The sequence below is a fragment of the Lutjanus erythropterus genome, chromosome 13 (assembly GCF_056507025.1).
Source record: "Lutjanus erythropterus isolate fLutEry1 chromosome 13, fLutEry1.hap2, whole genome shotgun sequence".
NCBI classification, from domain to species: Eukaryota; Metazoa; Chordata; class Actinopteri; order Lutjaniformes; family Lutjanidae; genus Lutjanus; species Lutjanus erythropterus.
Window position 1 is genome coordinate 37079935 of NC_139329.1, and position 21610 is coordinate 37101544.

At 40.6% G+C, this 21610-nt stretch overlaps 1 protein-coding gene across 1 annotated transcript in view; it reads left to right on the forward strand.

Moving 5' to 3' along the window:
• Positions 1–21610, forward strand: part of immp2l (inner mitochondrial membrane peptidase subunit 2) — a 193317-nt gene that overhangs the window by 158426 nt on the left and 13281 nt on the right. The window contains exon 4 of the mRNA XM_084733709.1: positions 2916–2981. Within this exon, the coding sequence (XP_084589835.1) occupies positions 2916–2981 (66 nt within the window). The remainder of the gene's footprint in view (positions 1–2915; positions 2982–21610) is intronic.

The following is a 21610-nucleotide window of genomic DNA, read 5'->3' on the forward strand; positions in this document are numbered from 1 at the left end:
AGAGAGACACTGAGAGTGAATGATGGGTTGTGTTTGTCGTTCCTCCATCCTTCCTCTCCTCTGCTGCTGGAGAGGAGATCATCCATCACTCTATTACACACACACACACACACACACACACACACACACACACACACACACACACACACAGTATGAATACACACACACACACACACACACACACACACACAAACACACACTAATACACACATTGATACATTCCAGTTCCCCAGAGACCGGCCAATGAGTGTTCAGCTCTGCGGCTGGAGGTGAATCCAATTGGCTCAGCAAGCTGTCAGTCACTTGTGATCCCCTCTATCCCCACGGCAACGGGGAGGAGGGGGGCGGTGGGGCAGAGGGAAGAAGAGGAATAGAAGAAGGAGACATAGGACGAAGATGAGGAGAGAGAGAAATGTGAGGAAGAGGATGAAGAGGAAAAGTAGGAGTGGAAGGAAACAGAGTAGGAAAAAGAGCAGGAGGAGGAAGATGAAGTTGTGTCAGTTCCCCTGGTAGGGGTCACCGAGGAAGTCAAAAAGCTCCCAGCTGCAGGACACAGGGTCGAGGTCTTCATGGGACCAGATCGTTGAAAAACTAACCTGACCCCAACGTGCATAAGTGCATCTTCAAACCAAAAAGACCAGATCCAAAATGATCCCCGATAGGGTCGTTCAACCTGATAGAAAACTCTTCTGACTTGAAATACCATTACACTGCAAATGAATAGATCGACTGCCAGTGTCTCCCAAAACAACAGGTGGTAAATACCAGCAGCAACAGGATTACTGAACCTTAATACGTTACTAGACATTAAACACAGTTTGGTCAGGGTTAACCGTAAAAACTACTTGGGTACGTTTAGGAAAAGGTCGTGGTTGGGGTTAAAATATTTATGTCACATGACGGAAGTGATGAAATGGACGTACATAATGAAACTTAAGCAACTTAAAACTTCAGATAACTCCACACTGACCCGGTCTCGTGGGTGAAAGTTACTCGATTTGAGCTGCCATCCACCTCACCACCTTCAACCACCTGTGAACTTTCTCACTCTTCACACTTCTCCTGTCATAATTACTGCGCCCACTAGAGGTCACCGCCTTACAATTAACAGTTTGGATGAGTCGGAATAAATTGCTTGCACATTTGTCTCAGACGATTGTTTTTCTGGTGCGGACAGGCTGATTGTTCACCATGCAAAGTTCCTTTGGACTCACAGATACTGATGGTGGTTACTGTGTGGACTGTAGGGTGATGTTTGATACCAGCTGCAGTGAGCTTCCATGATTCTCGATGCCCATTTCGATACCAAGGTAAAAAACAAAAACAAAATATAAATCCCATGTGCATAATTTGATGACAGGGCATTAGCCTACAAATACGAGCTACATTAGCCGAAACATGGTAGCCTTTAGCGTTTAGCCATTGCAGGTGACATAGTTTGCAACACAATGCCAGATGTCTTGAACAAAAATCATGCTAAGTTGTATTTCAGGATAAAGATAACAAGGATAACACATTGCAACACTTTTCTAGTGTAATGTCTACATGATCTGAATTCTTTGAATTCTTTGAATAAATCTTAGAAGTCCTTCTGTGTGAACAGCACTGCTTGCAAAGCCTATTAGATCCAGCAAATTTATTATTAATAAGTGTTGTTGTCGTGATGGTTGGCGTTCTCCTTCTTTGGCATTTATCAGGAGACTTGAACACTTGTAGGCATATATGTTGTCCCTGTCAGGTCCAGAAGAATTGCATACCTGGTACGTATAGTAGGGTAGAAAAATCAGAATTTTCTGGACTTGGTGAAGAATCATCAGTTCTTTTGACATCCCTACTGGAGGCAGTTACTGGACATCACACTGCTCAGCTTCCAGCTTCAAAATGTTCAGATGTTCAACAACCTTTCTTGGCTCCTGATCTCTGAATCGACCCCCACATCTTCGGTTTTTTCAGTGATTTAATAACGTCTTGCGATGTGCTTGTTGAAAGCCGTTTCTCAGTCGAAAAAACAACCAAGTTTAAGAATCCATACCAAACAATAATGGCATCAAGTGTGGACGAGGCCAATGCAGCTGTCCAGTTCTGACTTGCGGAAATTTCGTTCAATTGACACGACGAAAATGCTTTGATCGGTGCTCCGAGAAATTCCTATTACATCTCCTGTGTCGACTGCAAGTGGTGTCAGTGAACACATCAGATGCTCCTGATTGGTTAGGGCAAAATAACTCCCCACCTAAGCAAAAAATGGCTAACATGAACACAGTGTCAGACTGAACAATGCAGTTATGTTGTTTTTCCATGACATTCAGCATGACTTTTAAAATAATGTTTTCTGCATCTCTAATTCCAAAGTCAAGTTAGCAAAAATATGGAACACCTGTTTACACCTTCAAAATAAAACCTGCTTCTGCAAGTACTTTAGGGTTTGCATGATGTAAATTTTGTTATCACTTGTTGTGACCCTGCAGACTGTCGATGAGGTCACTACAGACACCAATTGTATGGAGCAAGTCTTGAAAGTGGATTTGTGCAAATACAACTCCTACGTGTCTGTGGTGTCCACAGCTGCCCACAGATGCATCTGTTTGGGTTTAGGCACCAAAACTCCTTTCTGATAATGCCTACTTTTTTTTAAAAGTGACCTTGGTTCTTGCTTGTCTAACAGCAGCTTGGGTTTGATCCAGCAACAGTTGGAGGCTTTAATCAACACAAAAGTCTGAAAATGTACTCAGACTGTAAAGGATTATCCAAACCCGTCAGATCTTAAACTAGATCTCAATGCACAGTCGCCATCTCCCTGAAGAGAGCTGCTCCCATATAGCTTACTACATCACACTTGTATGATTTTTATTTGGCTGTGCTTTCCTGTTTGGGTTTTACGCTCATTGCTGTGTATATGTTTATTGTCCCCTCAGGTCCCCCAAGAATCCCCAGCAGAAGATCATCAAGCGGGTCATTGGCCTGGAGGGGGACTTCATCAGGTGAGGAGCAGCCGTCCTCCGCCTGCAGCAACAAATTACTGAAAATCTGACTGAGCCTCTCTAACTAACACTGATAAAGAGACTAATATCTTTTATATCACCGCTCCAGTGTAATAAACTGAAGGTATCCCGAGGTTGATGTGAAGCAGCCGCCTGTTAGTCAGAAACAACACAGCTGCCTCACATCTAATCGTATCACTCTGCAGTCAAGAGGTTCACTCCATCACGCAGATCTCTAATCAGATTAACTGGCATCACCTTGTGGAAAAAATAAATCACTACTGTGTTCCTGCACAAACACAGAACACTCTGTAAAGGTAGAAATATGGAAGATTTTATGACTGAATACTTTTACTCTTTAATATGGCGAACGTCTGCATTTATAAGTGGGAGATTATAGTCGTAAATTTGCTTTATAAAATTCCCTCTTAGGATATGATCCCTGCTTTGTAAGATAAAGGCAACCCGGCCGTCTGATTTAATGAAAGATTACTCTTGATATAATGCAGAGATTGAAGATATTAAAGGTAAAAAGTAATGGATTTTATGTCTTAACTTTTTCAAAGTATAACATCACACAACCATATTAACTGGTGCTTTATTTTACATATATTCAGTCACAGATGTCTGAAAACTCAACTGTCTTTATCATCACATCCTTATACCCAACAGACAGAATAGGTTGATTGCAAATGACTTCACTTCTCAGTTTTAACTCTGTTATTGTCGTCTCTACCTGATTAATAAAAGCTAACTGAGAACCAGCACTTATTAAATTAAGTCAAATTTAATCAGTCAGGGGTTATTTGATACTTTAGGCTCATTTAATGCAACTTTTGCAGTAATAATCTATTAAAAACCTTAAAAAATATGCACGAAAAGCATTTTAAAAATCCCTTAATTATTACCATCATGAATAAATCTCTCATATTATTATTTGTTTTTATGTTTCTGGAGTTCCTATTTTTATATTTTGTATAACTAAATTTTATTATATTATATTATATTATATTATATTATATTATAATACTATGATGTATGAGTTAATAGAGAAGAAGTGAGAAAGGGGTACGAAAGTTTTACTTCTTTTCAGACACTTTATTTTTATTTTATGTTCAAAATAGTAATTAATTGATTCATTCTATTCATGTGTAAAATAATGCAAACTCAGTCTACTTAACATAAGAAAGAAATCAAACATATTTATGGTATAAAATAACAGACCGTGAGTCTTAACAGTTTTAAAATGTAAATATACACTGTCATGTTCATTTATTTCACATGTATTTAGTCACAGATTTCATGAAAACTCGACTATCTTTGTGGAGTTATTTATATTTTTATTATTTGGGGAAAGGGACTTTCCTTTATCCTGTAAACTGTCCTTTACAAGCAACCATTAGGAAGAATTTATTGATGAAGCAATCAAAGTGCTCGAACTGATCAACATGGTTCATATGACTTTACATGAAAACTTCCTCCTCTCGTAGTTTTCACTGTCAGAAGCGTCACCAGAGACGCGTGTGTCGATTATAACCGGTTGTTGATCGTCTGTCAGGTTCAGAGGATGTTCGCGTCACTGTGATGAGACACTGAAGGAGACTTTCAGACTGACTGACAGCAGATTCTGTCCAGCCAATCAGTGTGTCAGGTGTTTGATGGACAGGAGGGAGGAAGCCTCCTGTGACGAACCTACATCCTTAAACCACGTTCATGCATCGGAGATTTAAAGGGGAAAGACATCATTTTTATCGTGTGTGTTTCCAGGTGTTCATAAGATCTGCTGGATATGTTTTTAAAAGTCATTTAAAGCTTTTAGTGTCTCCAGAGGGAGCTGAGCGAAGTCTGATTAATGTTAAGTGATGTCACTTGAGTCAGCATCGGACGGGATTGAAGACTAATCTGTTGGTGTGGAGCACTCAGACAAATAAAGATAGACTTCCTCCATCTGTACAAAAATTAATCCAAAACATCTCAGATACGAGCGCTGCCATCTTGCACTGATGATATCATGTAGCTGTCAATCACGGCATGAAACTCCATTTTTATGGCATCGAATAACTAAATAAAACCAGATCCAGAAGGAAAGAAAACACACAGGAGACTGAGGTTCTCCACCATTCTTAAATATTACATGACTGTCACAGAGAACAGAAATGCAAATCCGCCGTGCAATCACATCGCAATCTTCTGCATACTAATAAGAAACCTGAGACATGGCTACAACCATAGCTCACAATCTCCCACCCAGTTATCAGTGGTCACATTGCATTGTGGGTAATGTAGGCGCTAGATTTTGACAAGGATACATATGGAATAAAATGACCATATCTCTGGTTCTGCTGCAATAATTAAAAAAATGATTTAAAAAAAAGGTGAAAAGGAGGCTGCAGAACACAAAGAGGAACATAAAAGAAAAGGGAAGCGGGAACGTCCCCCGTGTGTCCCCATGTTTGAAAAGCACGCAGCAAAAGTGCCCTCTTGGACGCCCCTATGTGAGATAAAATGTGACAAAGTGACGTCCAGGGTGTCCTTCTGGTGCAGAAAACACGCTGCAGAGCATGGACTAGGGGTGGGGGAAATTTCCGATTCTTAGATGCATCGCGATTCGGACGTGGACGAATCTGAATCGATTCACAAAAGTCCAAATTTCGATTATTTAAATCTGTTAATTAAAGTGATACAGAAGCTTCTAAATAATGTGGAACTAAGAAGCGCGGTACGCGTCATCGCCGGGACACTTTGGGACGCGCACCTGGAGCGACACGCGCACAGCGGAAAACAAACATGGCCGACCGGCAGCCACCTCGCCATGAGGTCCGAACAGCTCCTTCTAATTTAAAAGCAGCCGTGTGGAAACACTTCGGCTTCTACAACGTCGACGGCGGAAGCGAACTGGACAAGAGCCACGTTATATGTAAGCTGTGTCGAGCTAAAATAAAATACTTTGGCAACACAACAAACATGAGAAGCCGTAACTCGATTCCACCCGACGGAGGACTCTGGGAGACGGCAGGCTGCTGTTGCTGCGGCTACTAGTGGCTACTGTTGGTACTTTCCAGTTTGCACATATTTCCAATAGTTTAATAAAATATAATCGAAATGAATTCTTATTACAAATGCGCTGTTTTTAAAAATTGCAAGTGACGAATGCTTATTCAGTGAGACAAAAAGAAATGTGTTTGTGAAAAAGTGCATCAATATACATAAAGATGCATCAATAATCGTTTTATAATCGAATCGTAGCCCCTGAATCGTAATCGTAATCGAATCGGCAGGTGCCCAAAGATTCCCACCCCTAGCATGGACTGTCTCCAGGACACTTTTAAATAAGAACTTTAGTTATTTAGCGATGCACTTGGCTCATACAGCGTCAGTGTTTTCCTCCAGGACCCTTCATTGTGAGGCTTCAGGTAGAAGCTCAACAACACTTCCTCAGCTGTTCTTTTCTGTGTCTGAGGTGACTTTCAGCAGTTGTTGTGTACAACATGTGCGGCTTTCTCCCACTAATGACTGCGGTTCGTCTGCACGGCTGAACGAACAGGCTCCCACTGATGACAAAAGCAGATTTGAAGTGGCCAATCACTGCTGGCGCCGTGTGTCATGTTTGCCAGGTGGGTGAACAAATTGCAAAAAGGATTTTGGTGCAGCGCACCATGAAACCAACATGTCAAACTGCTGAGAGCGCTGTGGCAGTTGTTCAAAGTCGAGCTGAGGGCTTTTTTTAAATTTTCTTTCTTTGCTTCAAACTGGAAACAGCCTGGACGCTGAACACCTCCAGAAACAGAACTACAAGAAAGGAATCTTACAGAAAAAGAATCAATATATGCTGAGTCACTGAACTGTAACATCTGATTCCACCGGAGTTCAGTCTTATGAGCTGCCATTTTGTTTACATTTGGATCATCAATTGTGCCTTTTTAACAGAAGAACTACAGCACTTTGTTACTGTACTTCAGTAGATTTTTCAGGTATCTGTACTTTACTTTAGTATTTATTTTTCTCCCTCACACAAATATCTTTTACATCATTGTGCACTACCTTCAACATCAAGACTAATTTTAACAATTTTAACATAAATAAAAGACAAAACAAGATGAAAATAATGTTCATAAAGGATGTAACAAGATGAAAACAACATAAAAGACATAAAAGACTAAACTGTGCATTAAAGACATAAACCAAAAGGGAAGTATGTGAAAGACCTAATAAGACTAAAACAATATTTGTAGAAGATGCAACGCAATAAAAACAAACATAAAAGATGTAATAAGCCAAATATCAAGACAAAAATTAAGCAACAACACAAAACAAACTGAACAAAATGAAACAGCGAAACTGCAGAGAAAAGGTGAGGGTCAGTTAGTTTTGCACAGAAACACTCAGCAACGTTTTACTTTTATACTTTAAGTACATCTCACAGGCTGTACTTTTTTCACTTTAACTTGAGGCTCATAGATCAAGCGAGACACGAACACAAGACACGATGAAGTTCTAAGAACTAGAAACGCTGTTGTTGTTAATTAGTCAGTGGAAAGAATTCTCTGTCCTGAATGATCCTGAAACCTGGCCTAACATGCTGCAAGATAAAAATCAATCGAACAGTTTTATACTGCATACAGCATGTATACTGCGTACTGTGTTTGTCAGCAGTGTGTAGTGGGCAGTTTTGGTTACACATTCAACTTCAGCAGAGGTCTAATCAAGAGGAAACATCTGTACAGCTGTGCAGAGCCATTACAGCTGTATCTTAATTTGGTTAATATGAAATGTTGTGTTTGTGAGCGCTAGCAGCAAGGAACACAGTGTTTCAGTGCTGAATGTGTTTTCCACGGTTTAAAGACGGAGTCTTTTTATTATTTCCCCTGTGAGAGATCTGTGTGATTCCTCTGAAGCCGACTTCACTGCAGTATTTTAACTTTTCAAGCTTAATGTTGGCTTGAAATTGGTCTCGACTTGCATTTGAACTGGCATTAAGAACACATTAAGGTTAGGTTGCAGATAGCTATTTTTATTCTTGGTGTGAGTGCGTTGGATTGCAGGGACTGTGTGTGTGTGTGTGTGTGTGTGTGTGTGTGTGTGTGTGTGTGTGTGTGTGTGTGTGTGTGTGTGAGTCACGCTCTTCTCCCTGGATTTCCTTCAGGAGGAGGTGGGAACTGTTCTCAGCCCTGTTACACGGCGTTCTCGTGAGGAAATGAGCTCCACAGTTCAGATAATGAGACGCAGCAGGAGAACAGAGCTGACCGGCCCGCTGGCTCTGATACAGCAACTTCTCACAAAACTCACCGGCTGATTGGTAGATGTTTTTTTTTTTTTTTTTTTTTTTTATTGGTTACAGAGACCATGGTGTCCCCGGTCTGCCTCTCTCTGCCCATTAGCATCGCAGTCTCTTTCATTTTCACTTCTTAATCAGGAGCCTCAGAACACGAAACTTTGGCTCAGACTTCTGACTGAAGACAGAAGGGATTTTTTTACTGATACAGACACAAATACTGACTATAGGTTGTGTTATATGTTTCCAAAAACATTTCTGTGCATTTTGCTTCTACGACAAACTTTTCTCTGTATTGTACTTGTAAAGACGACAAGGTCAAAGTTAAACCTCTAAAGTCCCAGACTTCAAAAACACCTTATTCATACCTTTTTTCTTTTTTTTTTTTCCAGAGAGTGACTCATCATTCCACTTAATTCTGACCCTTTTGAAGGTTGTTTAATTTCTTACACCACGTAAAGAGCAAGTTTTTTTTTTCCTCATTTTTTGTGAAACTCTAGTCAGACTGGGTGAATTTTAAAGACGCAAGATTCTGCAGCAATTTACATCCATCAATCATTTGTCTATTGCCGGTGTGTGAACAGATTGTAACGGCTGAGGTTCTACCCAGGGGTTCTACCCCTGAGTGTGCTCTAGATAAAACTATTGGAATACAAAAAGGTTCTCGGTAGAACCCCCTGTGTGGGTTCTTGTTGGCACCCTTAGAAGTTGGAAAGGTTCTGGACTGAATCTCCACAGAGGGTTCTTATTGGAACCATTACACCAGAGAACAGTTCTCTTTAGAACCACTCATATGGGGTTGTGGGTGGAACCTTCACAGATGGCATAACCCTTTATGTTCAGTTCTAAGCATAACTCTTTGAAAAGATTCCAAGTGGAACCTTTCTAAAAGATTTTAACAGGAACATAAAAGGGTTCTCCTATGAGGACAAGCCAAAGAACCGTTTACGGTTCTAGCTAGCACGTTGATTTCTAAGAGTGTATAACAGATTGATTGGATTGATTTCTTTGTGAAGGACTCTGGACAGATTTTCTGTGGACAGTGTGCAATGCTAGCTTAGCTAACGTTAGCTTAGAGGTGAAGTCTGCTTGCTCGCTAATATTATCGCTGACAAAATACTACCTTAGCCGATATGTTAGTAGGCTAGCTTGCCAAATCACTTCATCAGCTAACCTGATACCAACTACTATGTATGTAATGTTACAAAGGTGACTAAAGATTACTTTCTTCTAGCTGAGAGCGGTGCAAGGCAGGAGCAACTAGCTAACTGAAGCTAACAGAAAAAGAATCTGAACTGAACCTGCTGCAGAGTGTGATACAGTCAGTATCCATGACTCCAGTTTAATCTTAGTTTATGCTTAAAAAACTGTCATGCATTAGTAATAAAAGCAGTTTATTATCTCTTTAGAATCACTTAAATCACCAACTTTAACACCTCACATTTTCTTACTTGGCAGGATTATTGGACAAACAACTACATAAATAAACCTTGAGTTAAGTTATTAAACCCTTTAATCCTTTAGTAGGATGAAGAACTTAAGCGACATTTATTAATTGATATTCTCCTTTTCAAGTCTCCTTAACAATGCCAACATTACAGAAAGCTAATTAAAATAAAGCAGGTGAAAGAAAACATGAATGCTTTAATGTCTGCCCTTAATCCCCTTTATATTTTTTGTGTGAGCGCTTCTAAAGCCTCCGGTGTTCTTTTTAATATACTTATAATTATATGAATGTTCACTCTGACAATAATTTAGAGCTTCTGCATGAGGTTTTTTAACCAACAAGTTCTTAAAATTAATTAATAAAATATGTTGTTTGCTTTCCAAACAGACACATAAGTGTTTTCTGACAAATTTAAAAATGTTTCTTGATGATATTCCATCCCAGTGTTAATCTCAGACACCTCGTCCTTTGACATTTGGTGTTGAATTGTTTTTGGATAACAATAATCACATCAAACAGTTTCTAGATATGTATGATTGTACTTTCCCTCATGGTCGAGTGTTAAAGATGCCAAATTCAACATTCAACCTCATTAGATGTCAGCATTGTAAAGACATATGGAGTACTGACTTCCTGAGTAGAGAGTGATGTCACACTTCCTGTGGTTTTACTGTTGTCTCTGTTTAGCTGGGACGACCACGTGTGCATGTTAGTGCATGTGAGCTTGTGCGCATTGGTGCACGTGCATGTGAGTCCTGTCCATTTTCAACATGGCGGCCCGGTGAGTGACTTTACCAAATTACAGCTAAAATATGTTTCTTAGGTGGAAACAGGTGATGCAATAACAGAATATTGATCCTTTAGTTTGATTTGACTTTCAGGAGTCTCCGCTGGAAACAGTTGTGTCTACATGGAAACCTTAGATCTGTTAAACGCTCCTGAGATTTTTATGTGTTGTTTGTTTATTGTGCATGGTGTATTAACTTATTGTGACAACATTTTGCTGAAGATCTGGGTAGGATTAGAGACAGAAAACACCAACTTATGGTTCAGGGAAGCTCATAGTTTTGGTTAAAATGATCACTCTCTTTAGAGCTTTCACACATCTGGGGTTCCCTTCTAGACAGTGTTTCTCGTTTTACAACTAATCAGTCACTAAGTGTGTTTCAGAAAAACATTTTAAGTAAGAAATAGACAATGCAGTAACAAAATCCTGATCCATGATTGATCAGCACGTCCTAGTTTGACAGTTTGATGTGAGTTTTGTGAGTTCAGACGACGGTTTCCCCCCCAACTTTATTGAAAAAACAAACCTTGCATCTGTTTTTGTCTGAGATGCTCTACAGTAGCCTCGAGGGTAAATGTTTTATATAGCACCTTTAAAAAAAGCAACAACAACAACAACAACAAAAATCACAATTAATTGAACTGTGGAATTGCAATACTTGTAGAATCGCAATTCTTAGAAATTGGCATTGTAGTATTGAATCAGGAGATGTGCGTGTCATCCCAGCCCCAATAAAAACCAAGTATCATCATCATCATCTCAGAGAGGGCGGAGCTATTTGAATATTCATGAATCCTTGCATAGTAAATGAAGGCAAGGTGTAGAGCTATATGTAAGCCATTTTAACAAGGTATTTAAACTTGTATTGTAAAAAAAAACCCGCATCAGACACAATTTATTACTTCCTGCAGAGCTTTTAATATTGTATGAAGTTTGGCTGAAGTCGGACAGATCCTACTTTAGAGAGACATGGGCTGAATTGTGGGCACAGCCAAACTGTTGAGACTAGAAGTGGACTGAAGTGTTACTGATTATATTTTTCCTTTCAAAAGTAGCTTCAGAACTTAGCCCTGTGAGTGAACACGTGTCTGAAAGTCTTCCAGCGTGTCCCCAGACTAACTGGAGTTACTGAGGGTTCAGCTCAGATGCAGCAGACACACTCATCCACTCCTGGACACGGCAGACACACTCATACCGACCAAAATAACGAAGTCATGCATACTGAAATAACAAAAGAACATGGAGTGACGCCACAGACTCTTCAAAGAGCTTCCAGATGCTGCAAACAGCCTTGTTGGTGCTGTCTGACGGCACTTTACTGAGTCCGACTAAAAGGGCAGTGAGGATGTTTCACTAAGACGAGTTAAGCTTTCACATATCTCCTCATCTCACACACACACACACACACACACACACACACACACACACACACACACACACACACCCAGTTTGTTTCATGAGTGTTAACAGCAGCTGATGAAGGTTGCAGAGGAGGTTGAGAGGAGTTTAATAAGGCAGAGGTTGAGAGCTGCTGACAGCTCTACACACTGGATTAAGACAGTTAAACCTGCTCTGACCTGTGTGTGTGTGTGTGTCTGTGTGTGTGTGTGCGTTTGACTGATATGTGCTCCTGGAGGCTGCTAATGCTGATCATTATGTGTTTGGATCGAAGCTGTCAACGCTCAAACTTTTCCGTCACTGTTGGTTATCCTCGAATTTGTCTGTTTTCATGCGGAGGAATTCCAAACTTTTTCCGCCGGATTCGGGTCCTGACAGGGTGACGACGTGTGCGAACGATCATTTCTGACATCACCTGACATGCGCTCCGCCGCGGCTCACTTTAATTGGATGAAAATATGTGGATTGAGGGATTTACAGCTGGATGGATTTCATCATGCAGTCCGGTGCAACTCGAAGACTTGATGCAAAGTACCAAAACTACCAGGGTCAGAGGTTCAGCTCAGTCTAAACATATGAAGATTTGTATTAATGCTACTGTATGGACGACTGAACTCTAGTGCTAAAATGACTGGTGGATAAACAGAAAATTATTCAACAGATCTGATAATCGATTGATCACTTAAATAGTATTTAAAGGGATAGTTTGGGGTTTTTAAAGTGGGGTTGTATGAGGTCCAGAGTCAGTGTGTTACCTACAGTAGATGGCAGCTGTTTGGAGAAGCAGCAGGTGTACCAGTGTAGGAAGCTAAGCAACGTACTGCTCTAATCCTGTTTTAAAACCAGTATCCGTTAAGTGTATGCAGTATTTAGAATATTTATCCTGCTTTTCCTTACTGTCAGATGGACTTTTTTTGATGGGAAAGTGCCGTTATATGAGCTGACTTTAACCACACAGAATACTGGATATACTGGGTCTTTTTTAGTTTTTTAAAGTTGATAGGAGTTCTCAAAACATTTGACAAATCATGTATATTTCATATCTATGTATATTCTTTTTGTATATTCTCATGGAATTCTGTGTGGTAAAGTTCAGGACTTTATTTTCCATTTTCCTTCAGAGGGAACATTAGTTTATTGTGTCACTTTGTTCGAGCAGGAGTGACTTTTGGTGTCAGTGATGGCTGCCTCCTGCTGGAAGGGGACCTGTATAATGCTTTAACAGACAAATAAACTTTATTTATGTTTCGCCATTAGTTCATTGCAGATTCTCCCGCACAGCGCCACAGTCACCGCTCCCACTTAGTTTGCTCTGGCGTGACAGTGGTGATGGGAGATTTACGTCCGGTCTGAGCCTCTCTGTTTGGAGATGAATCTGTAAAACAATCCTCTCTGTGCGGCTGATGGTTATGTGACAGGCAGACGGTCCGGCCCGCGTGGCCGAATTAAACCCGGAGCTTTGATTTATGTCTGTCTGGCCCCTGTGAGACAACACAGGCTGACAGCCAGCGTCGTCAGTGCCGCCTCCGCCAGGGAACCCATCGCGGGCCTGTTAATTATTCATTCCCTCCCCAGCCGGTGACCTGTAATTTGCACGGCGGCACCCGACACAAACAGCTGCCGGGATGAATCACATGACGATGGCGTGTTATGATACTGCAAACACGCCTCTGTCGGTCTGATGGCCTGCCACTTCCTCTCAGCGTCGTGCCGGCGCTGCTGCAGGGTCAGGCTGTGGATATGAGATCTGATGTGTTTACTGGTTCGCTGGGTGGTTTCGTCTGTCTGTCACAGTGACTGTGTTCCTGCTGCGTGTCACTTAGTGGGATGATGTGTTTTGATGCATCATGTTGTGATGCGTGCATGATTATTAGCATCTGCTGTAGAGGACGTGTCCTCAGTATTTAATCATGAGAAACCTTGAGTGTGATTTATATTTTATAATTTAAAGATTGTTTTAAGACAGATTCTGCTTTGAATAATAATCTGAGTGGGAAATGGTTTCCCCATACCAGGAGGGAACTACAGTTTCTCTGCTGTAGAATCTACTGGAACTACTTTCTTTCCTACTAGAAAGAAAGACAAAAGATGTCTCCTGCTTCACTGAAATGTCCATTCTCAATGCTTTTGACCTCACAACACACTTGTCAAAGTTTTATAGTGGATCCTGATTGGCTCCAAACAGTAGCAGTGATGACATCGGGGTTCAGAATCAACACCCACCAGGAGCCAAATGTGCTAAATTTTAGATTTGGCAGAAAAACCATTTGGAATCACAGCAGAAGGCCAGGTTTATATAATTGTATTTTTTTTATGTTTACCGACTGAGAGTAATGTGACCCTCGCTGTCCACCGTACCTGTCAGGACATCAACAAATCACATCAAAGTAGCTAACTGCTATTTGGGATTTTCTGCACAATGTCTGTGTTTTTATGCCTTCACAGTGGCGACAACCGTGGCCTTATGTTTTGTGAATGTGAAATCCCAAGAACGTCTTGGGGGAATTCCTTCAAACTTAGACTCAATTGGTTAGAATTTGGTAGCCAAAGCTCACTGTGACCTCACAAAACAAGTCTGGATAGACAATTTACAATTTATAACAAAACAAGCAAGGATCTAGTTAGGAGAAAACAGTTTGTGGCATGAAGCAAAGTTTGAACATGGGTACCTACAGGCAGTGCAGGAGGTAATACAGAGAGTGCAAAGGATGCATTGGATTTTTTTGTTATTATCAGTCAATCAATTGCAGAAGTGTTGCCAAAAGAGTTGGGTCTTTAGCGCTCTGTACAGCGGGGTGACACGCTGTTTTGGGCTGGTTGAAAATCAAACGTGCTGCCGTGTTCTGGATCATCTGCAGAGATTTGAACGTACAGTCGCAGAAGTCAGCATGCGATATTATGAGAGCCTGAACCAGGAGTTGTGCTACATGCTCAGGTAGGTAGGGTCCGATGTTCCTGATGTTGTACAGGGAGAAATGACACAGCTGAGCTATCCAAGCCACCTGGACATTAAAGGTTAGCTGATCGTCACTTGTGATGCTGAAGTTCTGGGCAAACTTTGTAGGTGTGATTGTAGGTGTGTTGATTAAATCCTCAGTCTTGAAGAGGTCAACATGGATGTAAATGGCAGTTTGACTGGTTGGCTGTTGGTCGGTTGGTAATTCTAGTTTCTGTGAGAATCGGCTGCGTTGCATGAATTAGAAAAGTGGCAACAAGAGAAAGACGAAGAGAAAAGTCATGGAGGCTGGTATTTTTGTGTGAGCTGGAGTCTTTTTAACGCAGGAGCCCTGAGATCCTGGCTAAAATATGAAGCTATCAGTAACCTGTAACATTAACATGATGAACAACAAGGCTACAGCCATTTACTGCCACCACACACACACACACACACACACACACACACACACACACACACACACACCAGAGAGCCTCTCAGTCTTTCTGAGCAGCTAACCCGGCTACACAGAACCACAGAAACTTTTACAAAGAGCCATGAATGTGCTTCTAGCAACAAAACTCCACTGGGTTCTCTATGTTCCGGTTTGGACACGGAGAGTCTGACAGCAGCCTGATTAGCTCTGACTTCAGCTCTACACGACTGTTCCTGCTACGCTGAGCGCGGGTCAGTCTGTTACACCGTCAGTCAGTGTTTCTTACACTCAAACCGACTTTTCTTCTGTTAGTGAAACGTGATCTGATTGTCCAGAGTAACATACACTTTTAATGAAAGAGATGCTGCTGTTGCCTTTTTTAAAAATCTAGTTTTTCAGAGCTGTGAGCGCGACGAGCTACATTCACTTCACTTCACCTAGTTTTAGTGGAGATAAATCACAGATATAATCTCACATGGGAGGAAGAAATAAATTAAAACTACTCAAATTACTGTAATCAAGTCATTTTTGGATAATATTTGTAAGTTTACTGGAACTTAAATATGCATTACACAATGTAATCTTCTTGATTACTTTTAAAATCAAAATTCACCACTGAGTAGAATAAAATTTGAATTAATTTACGAACCTTTCATCTGCACTTTTGAAGCTAATAAAATTAAACAGGCCAATGAAAACCATTGATTTGATTTGTTTATTTTAAACATTAAAAAATAAAATTAAATATGGAAGCAGACAGATTTGAAGAGGTGAACGTAGCCACTGAGCAGAGCAGTTGGGAGTAATTTAGAGTAATGATTTGGAGAAACAGAAACCCCTTTTGATTGAATACCTGCAACTGATAATGCATTAAACATCATCGGGTAAAGAGTAACTAATATTTTGAGTAGTTTTGAGATTACTTTGTTTGTTTAATGCTCATGTTTTTACTAGATTAGATAGTGGATAACTTGGTCAGCCTTTATTGTCTCCTTTAAGGGACATTTGTCCTGGACACAGGCGACATGGCTGCACGTGTAGAACCAAGAGTACTGCATGAGGCCCTTAACCAAAGTGTCGCACAAATGCCCTCCACAGAGTTGTTGCACAGATACCCTATACAGAGTAACAGCATAAATGCACCTGTGTTTGAGTATTGTTTCAGTAATGTCACAGTATTTTCAGAACCGTTTCCACCACTGGTGTCTCATAATGTGGAACTAACTAAAACTACAATCTGCATGATGGAAGGACACAATTAGAGGGAAGAGGAAGAGAGAAAATGTGCTGTTTGTCATTTTAGTGAACCGAGATGTTAATTCTGGTGTTTGTATGGTTTATTTTTTGTGGATCACATCATTCTGGGCTCATGAGTGACCCTGTTTGTGCATTTTTATGTGAAACTGCTGCAAAGTTTGACACAGCAACAACCACAGTGATGGAAATCAGTGAAGCGGCGTCAGTTTTTAATTGCTGATTGTTTGCGTCTGTTGTCTCAGCCTTCCTCCTCAAACACGGAGGCTTTGTGGACTCCCCTGGCCCTCGGCTTCAGAGGAGATGACAGCTCATCAGGATGATTGACAGGTGTGGGGGTGGGAACTTGACCAAGTTGATTTGAAGGAAGACTAAGAATAGGCCAACTGTCTCAAGACACAAACTTTAAATTAAGAGAAGCTCAGCAGTGAGTCACACGGAGCGGAAAACTGTTGCTGCTCCACTTCTTTGGGCTGAAACTCTGTTGACACACTCACTGTTGTCACAGCAGGTATTTCACTGCAATAAAAAGCACATGCTGTCCTGCCACTAATTAAGGTGTGGCCAAAAGAAGTGGTGGTAACCGTGTAATCCATCTTTTCTGGCTTCAACTCATTCATGTGTTCACACCAAAAGTGGTGCAGCCAATCAGCATCCTAGGAGGGACTACAGGCAGCTACAGGCGTGGTTTTAGGTGAGACAGCAGTGAGAGCCACTCCTCTCGAACAAGCAATGGCGACTTCTGTAGAGGTTTGCGTTTATTTGATCTGACTGGTTGAAGTTAGCCCATGTTAGATCTGACAGATAGGTCATCCAATCACCTGCCAAGTTTTTTTTGAAAGTTCCTGCCCTTTTTCAAACAGTTTCTAAGGATGACGGTTCTGTGTAACAAAGCAGCTGATGTGTCAGGTTAGGGAAATTATTACACTTAGGTACAGTATTTGTCTGGACTTGATTAAAGTTGTTTTCCACAATTTTGTAAGTCAAAGTCCATGATCATCTGTACTCTTGTCTTGTGTTATTTCTCAACGTGATGCAAAATGCAGAAAATCTGTCACCATGTTTGGAAACAGTCTTGTGGCATCCCATAAGGTTGGCAGTTCCCTAACAAAAGTGTCCTCACAAATTTAACCTCTTCCCCACAAACACTGTGCTGGACTTCACTTCACAAAAAGCTCCTAAAACATTAACAAAACTTAATTATTTATATAGCTAACAGATATAAAGCCTGCCTTTTGGTATTTGAATTTTTATACTGATATTTAGTACTTTTCAGCCCAAACTCAACTGAAAACATGTGTTGGTCACTAATCCAGACATCTTATTCTGATTGTATGTCCATTTATTGTTAGGTGGCCCCTAGTGGACATAGTAAGTATGACAGGAAAAGTATAAAGAGCAAGAAAGTCTTTGCTTTCAGGTGGAGTGGATTGACGCCTCAGAGAAACACAGGATAGAGTGATTACGTCAGTACTGTCCAAGTCAGACCACAATAACCAATGACAGAGAGTAACATACTGTTCATCACAGTGGCATCATTCGTATTCCAGTACTGATGAAGGAAACGTCTGAGGTCGATCCAGTTCCTGATTTATGATTATAAGGTTTATAATTAATGTTGCCTTGACAACGCCACCTAGGAGTGAGCCTAGGACTCATAATTTTGGTTCTTTTTGCAGGGGTGAGCAGTTAAATAATTTATTACAAATAATTAAAAATAGTCAGAACTAACAATGAAACAGGGCCTTGTATAAAAAAGATTAAAAGATAAAAACCTAATAATCAAAATAATTCATTTAGTTTATTACTGTAGGTCCATTAAAATAAGATAAATCATGTCTCTGAATGAAAAAGAGAGTCTGTGCACCACAGAGTCTTTTGAATGGTCCATCTGCCTCTTGTCCTTGCTGTTGTTCCACCATCTTCTTGCTCAGTTTGTCTTCCGGTGTCCCCTCAGCCGCTGCTGTCCACTCTGTCACTGCTGTAGCCTGGAGGAGACAAGACACAAAGCCAAATACTGCCTCCTTATATTTGTCCTGCCCTTCACCCTCTGTCTGGACGACTTCCTCTAGATGTCCAGACTGTGAGTAGTTCACTGTGGGTGGGGACTCTGCTCGCTGTGGCTTCCCTGCTGGATGGCGGGTGGAAACATGGAGCGCCGTCTGACCTGCAGTCCCTTCATCCCCCTGTATTCACCATCATGGCAGCCCATATTGTAGAAGAACCCCTAAAAATTGAGATACCCCTACCTGAGGTAGCACACAGACCAACCATGTTTTTTCATAAGTTTAATGTCTAGTTTTTCTAATGGATGGCTTTACAGAAATATTTTACTACAATTTTTTGGGGTTGATGTTTGGATCCTCCCAAAAGGGAAAAAATAAGTAAAGTAGTTATAGTTGGAAATTGAATAGGACAATAAAAACTTCACCTTCTGATGCCACCAGTCCCTAACAGGTGCACTTCAAACAGAATATTCACAATGAGTTTCTAAAAATGTTGAAGAAATGTCTATTGAACAATGTTTGCATTAATTTAAATGATTTTCTGTCTTAATCTATGGCTTTTGTCCTTCTCTGCACACATTTACACCTCTGTATTTACACTGACCCATTGTATTTGTCTGTTTGAAGTGCAGTAGTGAAGTGAAGAGTCAAAAAACCTTCTTTTTAACAAGATACAAGTCTTTGATACATATAAAAGACAATTTTTGGTGATTGTTCTCCTTACTTTAATAATTACTTACATTTATATACATACCTTTTGGATTTTTAATTTCCTGTTCAATTTCCGCCTATAATTCATGTATGTTTAAGTATAAATTTAAAGGACAGAAAAAGATTAAATAGATAGATTAAATAGATGAAATCTTTGCTTTATTGTATGCAACAACTGTCTGTGACATTCGGTCCAAATTTGGTGCCATTCTGATCAGTTTTAGCAGAGATTAAACTGATCAGGCGGGTGCTGTCCCTTTTGAAGATGCTTCAACTTTCACTGTTTTCAGTTTTGGGGAGGCTTCATTCATTACAACCATTTTAATAACTAGACGTTAAACTTATGAAAAAACATGGTTGTTTTGTTGAGTTTGTTCCTCTTCTAATAGGTGAACATAAGGGTGAACACGGCCTACAACGCTCACCTGAACCACAGTCCAGCCGTCCCCCTCCTCAGGCCTCACGCCACCATTCAGCTTTTGTTCTTGCCCCCCTTGATGCCCCGCCCCACAAATTACCTCCACACAGGTGTGCTTCATCCTACTGTGGCCGAATAAATGTCACACAAAACAACACAAAACCATACAGTAATTAAAGCAAACACAACGTAAGTAATCATAATTATGTGCGAAACAAAATAAGCAATGATAATGCATTCAGCTAAAAACATGGCAAATTAAATTAAAGTAAAATATATGCAAGTCAAAATACAATAACCCAAATAACTAAAGGCACAGCCTCACAGTAACATCAAAGTCAGGCTTCTGGCACATGTAGAAAAATCACTAATTAAAGAAGTGTGTGAGGCTAGTTAATGGGGGAAAGGTTCATTTAAAAAATTACAGCACTTCATCACAAAATAACTGCTGGGATGAATTTAAAAACCACAGATTGATGATATAACAGCGTGTGAGGGAGGTTAGTTTCCCTGTGGCTCTTCTGCTCAGATTTTTCATCTACCACAGACAAAACCTGGTTAAATAAAAGGCTAAATACAGAGAAGTCAGTCGTCCTTGGTTCTGTAAAGATGTCACCGTTGTTCCTTCTCAAATGTAGCAGAGAATTGGTGTCATATAGGCTGTAACCCTTTTTTTTATTTCTGCAAAAAGGTGCCAGCTTGTTTTTTGTGAGTCAGTAAATTCAGCTGCGGTGGCTGAATCAATATTTATGTATCCAAGGCCTCTTCGGTCAGCCGGCCTCCCGGACCGGTGCGCACACACGCATTAAGAACTGCAGACAAATTCCCATTTAAAAAGTCACTGGGGCTATAATTCACAATGTTCCCCTGCTAAATGATAAATCAGGACTTGAGCAGGCCCATAACAGTCCAGGGGGATGATGAAGGGCGTTGGACCTTCTCCTCATAAACATGACGACCTGATTGAAGCAGCTACAACGCTGCCCCCCCTCCTCCTCCTCCTCCACCACCACCACTACCACCACCCTTATTAGTCTGGATCAGCTCTTTGTTTGAGCGATAAGGCGTCGGCGGGAAGTGACGCCGCGGGGATGATTTAGAGGCTGATGACTAACGATAATGAAATGAAAGCAATAATTGTCCCAGAGATTTGATCTGCCATCAACAAGGAACTTTAACTGCAATTTTCCCCTGAATCTTGATCCTTTCTTTCTCTTGTCAGAGGTAATGAAGCAATTATTCATCTGGGAGGTCCCTTTCTTCAGTTTGACCGTTTCTTCAGCTTTAATGTTTCACACCGTTAAATATTAAGATAAATAATTATTCTGCATTATAATGGGAAACCTATAAATATTTCCATATGTAGTGGCGGAGTGTACTAAGTGCATTTACTCAAGTATGTAAGTACAAATTTGAGGAACTTGTACCATCAGTATACTGAGCTGAAAAGATTAGTTGAATTACTAAAGTGTAAGTAGCTCAAAAAGTACTTAAGCAGTCTGACTCACTGGATACACACAGTTGGTATACATCCTGCCGTTGGTTGCTTGCTTCAAGCGGCATTGCGGGGTCCGCTATCTACATTTTCAAAGTCTCTTGAAGACAAGAGCAATCTCCCAGCTGCAACCTACAGGCTGAAAACAGCAAATTAGCATCAGAGACGCCAGAGGTACAAACGTAAATGAGCTAAAAAGCAGTTATCCTTTTCCTTTGCAGTAGTGTAGTCATTTTAATGCCAGAGATCGCAACCCAATGTGCAAATGTTCCACCAAAACAAGTTACCCCCTCGACACTATTCTGCAGCAGCACAGTCGCTGCATCCTGGGCTTAGTGCTGCACAAGACAACTGTGATTGGTTTAAATAAATGCAAACACAGCAGGGCTATTTTTCCCCTGTAGCAAGTAAAAGTTACTTCACACCATTACCAGTACTGCTTATTGTTCCAACGGCCCAACATTCAGAAA